We start from the raw sequence: 14,092 nt of genomic DNA on the forward strand, positions 1-14,092 counted from the left end.
CACTTATCTTGCAGAAGTGCCCAGAGGATAGGGAGAGCAGGCCTTCTATGCTATGGGGACAGTAGCCTAGCCTGGGGACCTCCAGACCTGGGAGGCCGGTACTTTGTCCCTATGGGTTCTCAGAGCTCCTTTGGCACCTGGCAGATCTGGGGATAGATGCTTGTTGGTGAGCTAGAATGTCGTTTCTTCTCTCTTAAGGTTCCCAGGTCCTTTATTCAGCAGAGATCCCTACACCATGCCAATGACCCTTGATTCAAGTCTTTCTGCAGACATTTCCAAAGGCCCCATTGAGGACACTCTTCCTCTGCGTTTCTCCACACACAAGCCCTGATGCTTTTTTTCCTAATACTTACTTCCCATGGGTCTGTCCTCCGTCCCTACCATCTCCCTCATGTAATGTAAGCCCACCAGAGGGGTATGCTCTTGTCCTCTCCTGAGCAACGCGGTATCTCAGGAACTTAGAGAAGCAGGTGGAATGTAAAGGGCGCTCAGTTGACCTAAGGAATGGAAGTGTCTCCCTAGCAACATGCCATGCAGACTCCCACAGAATGGAACCCGGTGGGGCTCACTCTCTTTCCACCAGGCCCTTTCTCCCCAGCCACTTTGTCTCTTCTCCCAGATCCCAACACGGGGGCTTGAACAGCTTCTTTCCTCTGTGTTGGTCCAGACTCTCCAGGGCTAGCTGGCTGCTGGGGGGTCTGCGGGGTGTAGACCCTTACAGCCCAGGGCTCTGTTCCCCCCCCCCCCCCCCGCAGAAGCCCGCCCGGGCATGCTCAGAGCGCGCAGGTCCGGATGGTGGAGGGGGGAGGAGGGAGCGGCCGTGGCGCTGGGGCCCGGGCGGAGCTGCGCAATCGTCTGAGCTGCGCACCCACTGGCGGCCGGAGCGGAGCCCACAAGTTGCCGGCAGCAGAGCGCCACCTCGTCCCGCTAGCAGCCCCTGTGCCCACCGGCTGCGGCCGGCGCCAGGACGCTCCACCCGCAGACGTGGACCCCAGATGTGACAGCGGGACTGCGGCCCCTTCTTCCCGGCGCGATCCACAGAGTCTCCCCGTGTCTCCGTTGCCAAAACCCCAAGGCTGGAAGATGTGGCAGCCGGCTACTGAGCGCCTGCAGGTAAGGGGCACCCGAGAGACCCGGGGCCAGCCTGGAGGAGGAGGTGTTGGGCTGAATAAGCCAAGGTGATGCTTTGGCCTGTTTTCAGAGATGTACACCCCTACCTACTCCGACCCCCCAAACCCGTAAGATGTATTTATGGGAACTGGATGCTGTGGGCTCAACCCAGAGCCCTGTACCCATCCAGGGTCAGGGGATGATGACACTGATTAAGGGGCTGTCTTAAGCCTTACAACTTTTGGCTTGGAGGTGCGCATGTTGTTATAAATAGCATTAGACTTTCTGAATAAGATTTAAGATAGCATATCACTGACACAATTTACTAGTCTGGGGTTAGGATACTTGAATCCACATCTCTCTCTCTCTCTCTCTCTCTCTCTCTCTCTCTCTCTCTCTCTCTCTCTCTCTCTCTCTCTCTCTCGTCTCTAGGAGAAGACAGAACACATGATTTGTGAAAGCATGCACTTGCCAATATAATTTGGACATGTCAAGCTTGGTTTGGCTTGGTCGTGGTATGCGACGTATTTTCTTTTCCCCTTATTCATTGGCACCCTCTTCCCTTCACGTCCCCTGAACCCAAGTTCCTGCAGATATTTGAAAGGCAAAAGTTAATTTCAAAAGCCAGGAATGCTGATGTTTCAGGTCACCCCACCAAAAGTTTTTCGTTGCTGTCCCCTGAAATGTCACAAGGTCTTTGATTTAGGTTCCTAAGGTAGAGAGCTGGGAGAGGGAGGTAACACAGGAAAGAAGGGAGTTGTCCCAGATCGGACTCATCCTCGGGACGGCCCTGGCTGGAAGGTTTGATGACTGCCATTTGCTCACAGATGATCTTCAGGGGAAACAGCAGCAGCAGCTAGTCTCTAAATCCTGCAGCTAGACTTTTTTTTTGGCAGACTCGGGGCCACAGTGCTGCGTAGTAAACTTTGAAGAAGTGTTTAAGTGGTAAAAGTACAGTACGGCTGAAGGCTGAGCATCACCAGGAGACTTACGTTGGAGAGGCCAGGACCTCCGCTGACTTTGGGACATTTCTCAGACAGCCTTCCAAGCTCCAAACAGACAGTTAGATGCTCAGCAAAGCCAATTCTGCCTCTCGGCCCTTATACCCAGCCTTAGCCTGCAGGGGGCATTGCATTTCGCTTAACCAGCTTGCCCTCACCCCACAAAAAAGCCCTTTCCAGTGGTCCCCGGGGCTGCGAGTTGGGGAGAGCATGTTTCCACTTATAGAGTGCCCCAGATTCCAGGCCAATTCTTTCGCGTCTCAAAGAGATAAAATCAAAACCGTTGGCTAACTTTGGCAATGAAGAGGTGGTGCCCAGTCTCCTGACCCTCCCTCTCTGGTTTATTAAGAGAACATCAGATTGCCACCTCCCCCTCACCCCAGGCAACCGGCACAAGGTAACCTAAGGATATTTTATAAGTGGTATCAGATGTCAGTGGTGCATTTGAATTCCTCTTCTGGGTCAAGGCTTGAATTCAATTCCAGAGAATCAGCACGAGGGAGTGGAGGTGGTGGTTGCCATCCAGGTGCTGAGAATAGGGCGTGGAAGTCCTTTTAGAGATGTGGTCCCAGGTCCTCGAGGGGGTGTGTATCGCCTGGCACTCTGTGCCTCTGAGCTATGTGTAGATTTTCATCTATTGAGATTACCCTTATCAGCCCATTTCATTCTTCCTCAGTTCTGCAGCACATGACCCTTGGCAGGCAGGTGGTCTGGCTTTAATCCCCCGTGGATATTGTTCCTTGACTGACGTATTTCCTGCTACTTACAGAAAACATGCACATGTGTTTCCCTGTGAGCATTTTATAGTTTGGGTATGCGATGAGGTTGCTTTATTTCAAGGTGCCATGTTGAAAGGGCCTGGGTTTTAGGTTTCTGGAAAGCTGTAGCAGGGTTTATCATAGCGAAGCAGCCAGTCACGGCTGGAGGGACTCACCTATAGCCAGCACCCACTACATGGCTCCAAGTTTAGAAATCGATCTCAAATCTTGAGATCTGTAAACACGACCAATAATGGAGGTCATGTTCTTCATGCTCATGACTTCTTCCCAAATTGCTCCTGGATTCTTCTTAAAGACCTACAGTTTATAGGTTTTTGGGTTTTGCTTCTTGAGGCCGAGTTTGAGAGACAGCTGCCTATAATAAGTTACTGAGACTGTTTGCCTGGGTATCTTTGTCAAATGGGTGCCTCTCTCTTGTCTCTGTTCTCTGAGGTGATTTTTCAGCCTCCTTTGGTCCTCAAGACACAATCAGATAGACATAATGGTTTCTGGTTCTGGCGTGTTTCCATTCCCAGATACAAAAGGCATGGACATGGGTGTAGAGATGGTATTGGGTGGGGAAATTGCCAGTGATCCCCACTTTGCAGCAGATCTTAAACCCTGGGCTCTGCTTACAGATATCTTCAGCTTTGTCCTAAAGACACACTTATTTTTTTCTTTGCTGATTTTCAATACAAACATTTTGAGAGGAGCCAGAGCACCGGAAATACTTCAAGGAAGCATTCCATGAACTTCCCAACAGGGCCAGGCCATCCATCAGTTGTATAAACACCTAGACACAGAAGAGGTCCAGGAGTAAAGAATGGCGTCCTTTCTTAATTGATTTTTATCAGTTCCCATTGGAAAGCTCTGAGGGTCTGGGAATGTGGCCCAACTTTCCCCAGCCCAGACATTCACCCTCGGACTGACCGTCTTTTCAGAGAATACAGTGAGGGTTCAGAAGCTTGGGGAATCTTTTAGCAGACTGAATTATTATTGTCACCATTATCTACTTGCTAGCAAAAAAAAATGCTGCTTCTCTTTTCTGATTTGAAATTTAGTTCTTTGACCCAAATCCAGTCAACCTGTTGCCCTGGGCAGGGCTGAGCTGGGTAATTTCTCATTCAGTCCCAAGAATTGTGGCCACTTCATCTGCTCCCTTGAATTTTAAAACTGCTGTATTGCACTCAAGTTCTTTCCTGGATGCTTCTGCCATTAAATGCATAATAGAAGCAAAAGGAACATGAAGACTTAATTTGCCATCCCATGTTTGTAAAAATGTAAATATGAATTCTTCCCTTTTCACCTTCCTCTCTGCAAAGTTGACTTTTTTTCTTTCCTTGCTGAGAATCATGGGAGTTACAGATTTTTAAAGAGGCCATTCGAGGCAGGATCTTTTCAGACAAGTGGAGGGAACTTTCTTTCAGTAGAAAAGGCTAAGACTTGTTTGTTTTTGTTTTGTTTTGTTTTTCAAATAGAGTTATTGCTTTAGCTTTGATACTTCAGAATCTGCCTGGGTTTCCCGATAGATTTAAATGATTGCTTCTAACGGTCTTTAGAAAGATGAAACCTCAGGTGTTATAGTTGTGTGTTACAATAGATGCCTAAGTCCCCAGAGGGGAGGAAGGATGGTGATTAAAATAAGACTATCAAAACAAAGGAGGCCAGGGCATCATTAGAGGTGGGGACTTTGCAGGGATAGAGGCCAACACATTAGGGGAGCGGACATGTCAGGGATAGAGTGGAGGAGCTCAAGTCCAGTAAAGCCTGGCAGGCAAGTTCTAGCAAATTCCATGACTGTCTATAAACTACTCCTTCATAAGATGCTCCGTAAAGGTTCCAATTGAGTCATTTCTGGGAATTCACACCTTTTCTGTTTTTTTTTTTTTTGTTTGTTTTTTTTGTTTTTTTTGTCCCTGCATCTGAGTTTTGTTTTCTCAAGACCAGGACCCCTCTTTGTCTCTTCACTCTCATTCGGTCAATGCCTGTGCCTTAGACAAAATGAGGAAGCATATAAAGAAGAAAGTGGCCACTCAGAAAACCATCACCACCCGGCCTTACATTGGGTTTCCTGTTCAACGTCTGTCTGATAAAGAGGTTGAAACTTGTGTTAGCGACTTTGTTGGGGCTGGGACAGCATAGCTGACAGAAGCCACTTTAAAGTAGGACTTCTCTTGGTTTATGGTTTGAGGAAATACAGTCTACTGTGTTGGAGAAGACATGTTGCATAGCTGGCTCCATGATAGGGGAGCATACTGCTAGGCTTCTCCACTTTTCATAGCTCAGAGACAGGATGACATATGGGGTCAGGCTCACTACTCGATGACCTGCTTCTTCCAGCTAGGCCCCACCTTTCACAATGGATCCACTAGCTGGGGACCAAGCACCCAAGCATACAAGCCTGTGGGGGGGGGCATTTCACATATAAACCGTAACCAAAGTTTTCCAATAAAATGTTTCTTGAGGTGGATTTAGGAGGTGGAAGAGCGTATTGTTCCCCTGAATTGCCTTGTGCATACCCTGCTGTGTCATGCCTGGTGTGTCTTTTCCTGATGCTGAGTAGATTGTTCCAGATTGATGTCTCTGTTGTTATGGCAAGTTTCCCTTGTCCCCCAAGAGCGATCCTGACAAGCCAGCGATCACAGCAGCTGGAGACCATTAGACCTGGCTCATCAAGCAGACCGAAAACTTGGTCAGTCGGACATTCTGCCAGGCAGTCCAAATTGACAAAAGGAACACAGACCAGGGTGGGGAGGGGAGAGCAGCCTACTTGTCCAGCACCTGTTCTCTCTGTGCCCTACTACGTTGAGTTTCATATAAACTATCCAGATCATTTATTTCCCATGGCCGGTTTTATTCCCATTTTATAGACAAAGAGATGGGAGGCCAGAGAGTTGAAATGGTTTGGCCAGAGTCAGGTAGCAAGAAATGGTCCGAGCCAGAGTTCGACCTGGGAGATTTGGTGCAAGACTCACTCCCTACCCTCTTCACTGATCTGTGGAACTGTGATACAAGGAAGGGTGTGATGGACATGTTGGTGCTGATGCTGCAAATACATACGGTGAGAACAATGCTCGCCTTTTGCTCAGAGAGCTATCACCCCTTTCTCTGGTATGAAGGATTGAATTTAGTGCCTCACACATACATTGGGTAAGTGTTCTACTGCTAAGCTGCATTCTCGCTTTTATTTGTTTGTTGGGCCCGAGACTTATGTATCCCAGGCTCATGTCCGACACACTGTAGCCTTGAACTCCTGCTCCCCCTGCTGTGTGTCCTTAGTTCTGGGATTACAGGCTTATGCCACTACATCCATTTTGTTACAGAGCTGGGGATCAAGCACAGGGGTTTAATGCATACTACACAAGTACTTTACCAACTGGGCTACATCCTGAGCCATTGCTTACATTTTTTGTTTTGGGTCATGGTCTCATCCAGTTGCCAAAGTTGACTCTGAACTCACTCTTGTAGCCCAGGCTACCCTGAGGTTTGTGGTCCTCCTGCTTCAGCTTTCTGAGTACCTAGGGTGTCAGTCTATACTTCCATCTCGGACATGTTCTCACATTCCCTATAGCAGCGATGTAGCTGTGTTGGCCCAGAGCTCCTCAAGGTTTGGTGTCTCAGGTCTTTAAGAACAATCAACAACTCAGTCACATGATGCCTGGAATTTCCAAGTGTCCTTTGAGATGCTTTTCCAATGGGGCACATGGTATTTATCTGAACTGGAGGCTTTAAGTCAAACCCAGTTGCCTGAGTTTAGGGTAAGACATGGGTGAGGGGTAGGAAGAGAGGCAGGGAAGATCCAGAGGTTGTCCTTTGAAGGACCAACGCTTTCTCCTCAGAGGCCCTACCTCCCCATCAAGTCCACTCTAAAGCGTGCATTCCTGCATTCTCTTATAGAAAAGCACATAGCACTATGCCTTCTCCTCCAGGAAGAGAACTTGGAGTGGTTGTTAATCAGACATGAGTTCCCCTCTCCCAGACATGCGTTGCTGTTTTATGTCATTGACTTTCTCCAAACCAGTCAGCCAAATCCCTGTGAAATGATTTGCGAAACGCTGGCACTGGAAGACTCCCAGGCCTCTGGCTCCCATTGCTCAATGACTGTTTCTTGTTGACTGTTCTGGTTTAACTTCCAGCCTTGGGCAATCTCTGCATGTTGTTTGATGTTCTAGATTATCTCTTCCCGGACCTTCCCTGCACACTGACTCCATTCTGTCCTGTCCCTTATCCCTGGAGGAGACGCTGGTGGAGTCAGCCTATGGCCCTGAAGTCCCTAGAAATCGGGCTGTCTTCCACAGGACAGCCATGTGACTTCCCAAATAGCACCAGACCACCTCATTGGCCAGCAAACCAAACAAGTTCAGAGGTGTTCAATGGCTACAGTGTGCCTCTGGGTCCCCAGGGGCCTCAGGTCTAAACAGAGGCTCTATAGAAGGAGAACGGGGAAAAATAGTTGAGGTGTTTGTCCACAGCCTCCCTCAAAGCCCGGAGCAATTAGTTTACCATCAGCTCACATGAACTAAAAAGCAAGTTCTGGTCCCAATTTAGCAGCTACCTAGTGATACAACACCATAGTGTGTTCACCAGATCTGAGTTCTGGGTGGGCCTGAGGACTCACAAGGGAAGGTGTCATAAAAGAGGAGTTGCTTCCCAACTGGCACTTTTCAGTACTTCCGATGTTTGGGCAAGGTCTCCCTTTCCACGTTTCATCACCCGAACCTCCTCTGTAGTCTTCTGTTTGCCCCACGATCACCTTGATAAGGGGCCTCCTTGTAATAATGCTATTGAGCAGGCTGTCCCAGAAATAAGGCATCACTTGGCTAAAAAGTAACCAAAGAAGGAAACCTGTCTCTTCATAAATAAATTTGATTAAGTTGTTCACCAACAAGGCTATATAGTTTAGGCTTTGTATGTGTCTATACATGTGTGTGCTAGTTCATGTGTGGATAGGTACAGGTGCACGCCCTTGAACATGGGGACCAGAGGACAGACTTGGGAGCTGTACCTCAAGAGCCATCACCCTAAGTTCTTTTTTGAGGCAGAGTCTCTCAATGGGTCTGTAAAGCTGGCTGATCAGTGAACCCCAAGGCTCCCCTGTCTCTGTCTTTCCAGTACTGTGGTGAAACGCTCAGGCCACTTTGGAGAGCAAACTTGAATTCTGCTTAAGAGGCAGGAGCTTTCCTGCCTGAACTATCTTTCCAGCTTTATTGTTCAGTCCCATAGCTTCTCTAGTTTGGATTTCTCCATCTCTACCACAGAAAGAACCTCTTTACCGAGGTTTGGGAACACCGGATCCTCTCGCTGTACGGGAGCGTGTGTTTTAAGGCTGGTCACATTAATACTGTCACCTATCCGTGTCTGAGGTCTGTGCTCTCCCGTTGTCCTTATTACATATCTTCCAGGTCCCCAATCCCTCTTCACCGTAGGATGAAGGCAAGTGGAGGGAGCTTCTGAGAAGGAAAGATATCATTGTATACTTTAGAGGACTTGTTTTTATTTTTTATTTTTTATCTCCAAGTTGGACTTAATATTGTTTTGTCCCCTGGCGTGTGTTGCAGCTCTGACTGTTTCTGATGATTCTGGTTTCCTAACTCAGAGGCTGTGTGAATGCTGTAAACTTCTCAGTGGTTGAGTCTCACTTGGGTAAGCTCTTTTAGCTTTGTCTGAGGGGAAAGTGTGAGCCCTTGCGTGGAGTTATCCTCAGAGTAGGGTCTAGTGTTCAGCTCTGCTGCACTGGCTCTTGTGTATTTCTAAGGGTCTGGAGGCTGGGTTGTGTCTTGGAAAGGGGTTGGGTGTCACACACCCACTGGCCACTGGGATTTGCCCTGTTTAGAGGGGGCCTGGCTGTGTCCTGGAGATAAGCTTGTGTTGAGATGCTGCCACATCCTTGGTTTCTGCAATGTCACACACATCTCCAGTGATATCATGTAAGAGATGATTCTTATGAAGTCCCGTGTAAATTGGGGTTGGGAGCCATGTCTCCAGAGGAAAGTTTTAGCTACTTAGAAATTCTACAAGTTTCCAAGTCCACACTTGCTCTCAGTTATCTGTAGTGGCACTTAGGTATTCATAGCTGGAAGAATAAAGCCTTTAGGGGCCCTCAGGGATGTTGCTGCCCAAAAGAGCAATAAAGAGACGGCACTGTGGTCAGGAGATCTGGACCATGCTTTCTTATACCTCAGTGAGGGTCACTCCTGAACTGTCATTTGCCAGGGGCTTTATCAGGGACTTTTACATTTCCTGCCAGTTTCAGTGAATGGAGGGAGACAACAATATTAGTGACCCTTTGTTGCAAGCTTACATTCATAGACAATGGTTATTATTAGTAATGACAGTGGTAACAGCAACTGGTTTTTTGCATACTTACTAAGTGTATCAGTCCCTTTGTGGTGTTGGTGTGATAAAATTCCATGAAAAACAGCAACTTAGAGATGAAGGAGTTTATTTTGGGTTATGGTTCTAGAAAGAAAGGGGGGAAGAAGGAAAGGGAGAGAGAATAATAGATACAGGGGAGACACGGCAACAGGCTGCTAGAACAGTAAACAGAGAGATCACCTCTTCAACTGCGAACAGGAAGCAGAAAGAGACCTGGAAGTGGGGTGAGGCTCTCCAGAAAGGGTACACCTTCCCAGAAAGCATCACTGTCGGGAACTGAATATTCAAATAGCTGAGCCTATGGGGGACATTCTCATTCAAACCAAAGCACTGTGTTTTTGGAGCTTCTTTATCCTCCCGGCATTCCTTGGAGGGAGACTGGAGTGTGTGGATGGCTGTCTGTCTTCAAGGCCCACAGCTTGCATTTTGTGCTTCTATGTAATGTACAGAGTGTTTCCTTGTGCACAAAAAGTGTGGTGAACCCCTAAGGAAATCCCAAGGTACAGAGAAGTTTTCTCCTTTAATGGTGATGGGATGGATGGCCACAGGTGGTGGTTACTTCTTTAGCTATCCTCAGTCCATCCTACAGTATTGCCTTCTGTTAACTGAGCCAAGTTGGATCAGGAAAAGTGATCTAGACCCATCTCATTACACGTGGTCTAGGTTTTCAGAGATCAGTGTGCAGCTGCTGTACTATAGGAGAAAATCCACTATGGATGGCTTACCTTTAGGAATAACAAGTGAAGCTTCTTGAGGGAGTAGCCTTCCCCCTCTTCTGTCTTCCTCCTGTCCTGAGCATGAATGTTATGGCTGACATCTCAGTAGCCATGGTGTGACTCACAACACAGAGTGTAAGGAGCTGGATGGCAGAAAGGAGGGAATCTGGATGGCTAAGCAGCTGGGGAACTTACCTCCCAATGAAAAGCTATATTGGAGCATGCCACCTTCTTTCATTATTTAAGCATGCGTGTTGTAGGACTTGGGACATAGTATTGTTTATGTCTTTGACATAGTGAAGAAGGGACCAAAATTCAGTTTCAAACTAAGGTCTCCACATCTTACTGTTATGGGCCAAACTGTGTCTTCCCGATAGTTACGTTGAAACTTTAACCTCTGATACCTGCAAATATGACCTTATTTGGAAAAAAAAATAACTTTCTGTAGATATTGAGGTAATGATGAGGCCAAACTGCAGTGTCAGGAGCCTTGGGACCAATGGCTGCTGTCTTTGTAAGGGCAGATTTGTAGGCATGGACCACACACATAGGAAGGCTACTTGAAGATGGGGGCAGAAGAAGGTACTCTGTGTCTTCATGCTAAGGAATGCCAAGGATCAGTGGGAAATACCAGAAACCAGATGAGTCCAGGAAGCATATTTCCCAGAAGCCATGGATGGAGCACAGCTGCCTAACATCTCTAGTTTTGCCTTTTAGCTTTCTAAGTTGTGAGTGCCTAAATTCTGATTGTTTTCGTCTGCCTAGTTGGTGTAACCTGTTCCTCAAGGGCTAGGAAGCGCACATGAATTGAAGCCTGTCACCCTCTCTGTGTGTTCATGCATGCCTTCTGGTTTGCCTGTCCCCAGATGTCATGTGCTGGGTCACAGTGAATTTCCTCTTTTTATATTTATTTATTTATTTATTTATTTATTTATTTATTTATTTTTTTGATTTTTCGAGACAGGGTTTCTCTGTGGTTTTGGAGCCTGTCCTGGAACTAGCTCTTGTAGACTAGGCTGGTCTCGAACTCACAGAGATCCGCCTGCCTCTGCCTCCCAAGTGGTGAATTTTCTCCTTATGTTAGCTCCTTTAACTTTGGAAACAGTAGGAGCAGAGAGAAAACCTAAGCAACCTGTGCTTTCTCTTTCCTCCTCTTCTGGTCAGCCTTCTAGGACGAGGCTAAATGCCTTGGATGTGACGTGTACTTCGTCCCTGAAGGTAGGGACTTTGGGAAATGACAGGCAATGTGCTTTATTATGAAGCCAGTGAACTTTGGTACCAGACATGATTTCGTGCCTGTTGTGATGTCACCATCAGGTGGAGCTGACTGGAATTTCCCCAGTTCTCTGGGTCCAAGGGGTCAGTAGGCTTTCGAATCTTGTTTTCAAATGTGCTTGGGGCTGAACTCTGCGGTTCACCTCTTCTCAGTTAGGAAAGCATGCCAGTGGCACAGAGTGCATGTGCTTTCCCTCGACCTCTAGGACAGCACCAATGTGTCCAGTCAGACTGACTGCATCTGGTTCTGTGTTTTTTGCATTGTCTTCTTTGCCCCTTGCATGAGTTATTCCGAAGAAGAATTAATTTTTATCCTGGAAGTCACTTTAGGACAAAAAGAAATGTTACCAGAAATCAGAAGACCTTCTGTCCTGACAAGTTCATCTTTTTGGCTTAACAGCTGTGAGAGACACAGACATTTTTCACCCTTCCACAGTGGAGGCAGGGCGTCTGTGTTGCTGTCCAGTTGCCTTTTGGCTTGTGCTTCTCCAAGGAGTACCATAGCTAGCAGCATTTAGCTTTAAACGCTGTCTGGCTTTTCATTCTTTTCTTCAGAGACGGGCATTGCCTGTGTGCCTCAGGATTGGGGAAGCGGATGGCAACTAGAAACAAAGGATTCCAAACTGACTGTCACCCTGCGTTAGTCATGTTTCTTATACTCTAACCGAATAACCTGCAAGAAGCAACTGAAGGAAAGGAGGTTTATTTAGGCTTGTGGTTTGAATGAATGCTGTCCCTGTTTATAGGAGGACATGGTGGTTAGAGCCTTTGAAACAGCTACCAGCTGTGGCAGCAGAGATTTCTCACATCTGGGTGGATCAAGAAGACAGATGTAAATGCAGGCATTCAGATGACTTCCTTCTTTCTTCCTTCTCACTCATTCCTGGGTCCCAGCCCACGGGATAGTGCTCCTCATATTCAGGGGTGAGTCTCTCCCCCTACTCAGTCCTCCCTGGGGACCCTGCCACAGACATGCCCAGGGGTGTGTCTCCTGGGTGATTTCAAACCATCATACTCCCTCAGGATGGAATCTGTTTTATTCCTTCAGCACCAAGTCCTTCTCCGTGCTGCTCTGTTGTTGTTGTCTAAGACTAAAGCTGGAGTTTTCAGCCCAGCACATGTGGCCGCGCTGCCCACTCTCTCTGTGTGAGTGGTAGACTGCTGGAAAGCCACCCTTATTGTGGGGCAGCGGATGCTGACATTCACTCCTTGAGCTCTCTCAGCTGTTCCCTGAAGACAGAGCTGGGGGCTGTGGGATGTGGCCTCGATGAATACTCCACATTGCTGTTAGAGTTGAGCTCTTGGCCTCTGAATCATACGCTTTATAGACTTTCCCTAACACACTACCATGTTCTGAGTGGCTTAAGTCTCAGTGAGAGAGTAGGCCCCAGTTCTAGAGGCTGGAGTCTACAGTTAAGGTAGTCAGGCCTGGCTTCTTCTGAGGCAGTGAGGAGAATCTGCTGCAGGCCTCTCTCTGGCTCTGACAGTTGCTGGCAGTCCTTGGCATTCCTTGGACTATGGCAACATAATTGCCATCTTCACATGGCACTGTCCCTACCCTTTGCATACTTGCATCAGTGTTGTTAGGTCAGAGAAGCTACTTTACTCTAGGACTGTTTCCTATTAGCTAATTGCAGGCAAGACATCCCAATATCTGAATGCAGTCACTTTTTGAGATACTGGGGTTAAGGTTACAGCGTAGGATTAGTTGTCCCCTGTGTTCCCCTTTTCTCAGGCTACAGCACTTACCAGGATGCTTCCTTTTGACTTCTCCAGTCCACGGATGTATTTCTTCTTCATTGGTCAAGCATTAAAACAAATAAGAGCAAACACTGTTTCCAAGTGTAAGTGTAGGTAGTAGATACAGGTGATGTCTACTGCAAGCTAAGGCTACTGTTTCATTCTTGGTTGGATTTACAACTGTGTAAGATATCTGTTTAAGGTAGCAGGCAGTTTAAAGGTATGGAAAGAAGCTGATAGTCTTCTGCTGAACCCCATTCCCAATTCTACTCATGAAGGAAGCCCTTTGTGGTCTCTGTGTGTTCTGGCTTAGTGCTCGTCTCCTGGCTTACTTTTTTTCAGGCATACTTAAGTTTTTCAAATGCATTTTATCCCCAGTCTCTCCTTTTTTTATGGGGGAGGGGTCTTTACTTTTCTGGTCAGTACATATAGGTTCCAGTTCACTTTGTTTAGACTATATAGAAGTCTGTGGTGGGGCTACGGTTTGCCTGGTGATCTCTTTGTGAGGAGGGCTGAGGTATGTCCACGTTCTTTCGTGCCTTCCATGTAAATCCCTGTTTCAGGAGTTTCTCCATATTGGGCTGTGGAGGTAGCTCAGGGGGAGAAGGCTTGACTAACATGGATGGAACGCCGTATTCAGTCTCCAGCACTGTAAGGGCCATTGCAAAGCTGTGGAAATCGAACCGTTGCTGCAGTCAAGATGATGGGTATCACATCCAAAAACTTTGAGTTACAGAGGGATTTTACAGAGTTACGACAAAAGCACAATCAATAGCTAATTGGACTGCATCCAAATTTTAAAAACCTACACTTTTTGTAAGAGACTGACTAGAGAATGGGAAAGATAAGAGAGAAAACATTCACATGTCATGTGTACAATAAAGGACTTGGAGTCTGGATATATAAGAAAATAAATTGCCAGAACTTAATAATAGGGTAAATAACTGCGTTAAAATGGGCATATTGTTAGCACAAAAAGCCATATGGTTTGCAGAAAAACACATAAAAAGATGTTCAATAACATTAATCACTGGGGAAATGAAAATTAAAGCCACAGAAAGTATCAGTATATGATACTGGAAAAGCTAAAATTATGAAGGCTTTACCAGGGCCAGAG

General features: G+C 46.9%; 1 protein-coding gene across 1 annotated transcript in view; it reads left to right on the top strand.

Annotated features, from left to right (window-relative positions):
* Positions 1 to 821: 821 nt before the first annotated feature.
* Positions 822 to 14,092, top strand: part of Pid1 (phosphotyrosine interaction domain containing 1) — a 235,474-nt gene continuing 222,203 nt past the window's right edge. The window contains exon 1 of the mRNA XM_057763095.1: positions 822 to 1,113. Within this exon, the coding sequence (XP_057619078.1) occupies positions 1,084 to 1,113 (30 nt within the window). The 5' untranslated portion in view covers positions 822 to 1,083. The remainder of the gene's footprint in view (positions 1,114 to 14,092) is intronic.

The sequence above is a fragment of the Chionomys nivalis genome, chromosome 2, assembly GCF_950005125.1.
Source record: "Chionomys nivalis chromosome 2, mChiNiv1.1, whole genome shotgun sequence".
NCBI lineage: Eukaryota > Metazoa > Chordata > Mammalia > Rodentia > Cricetidae > Chionomys > Chionomys nivalis.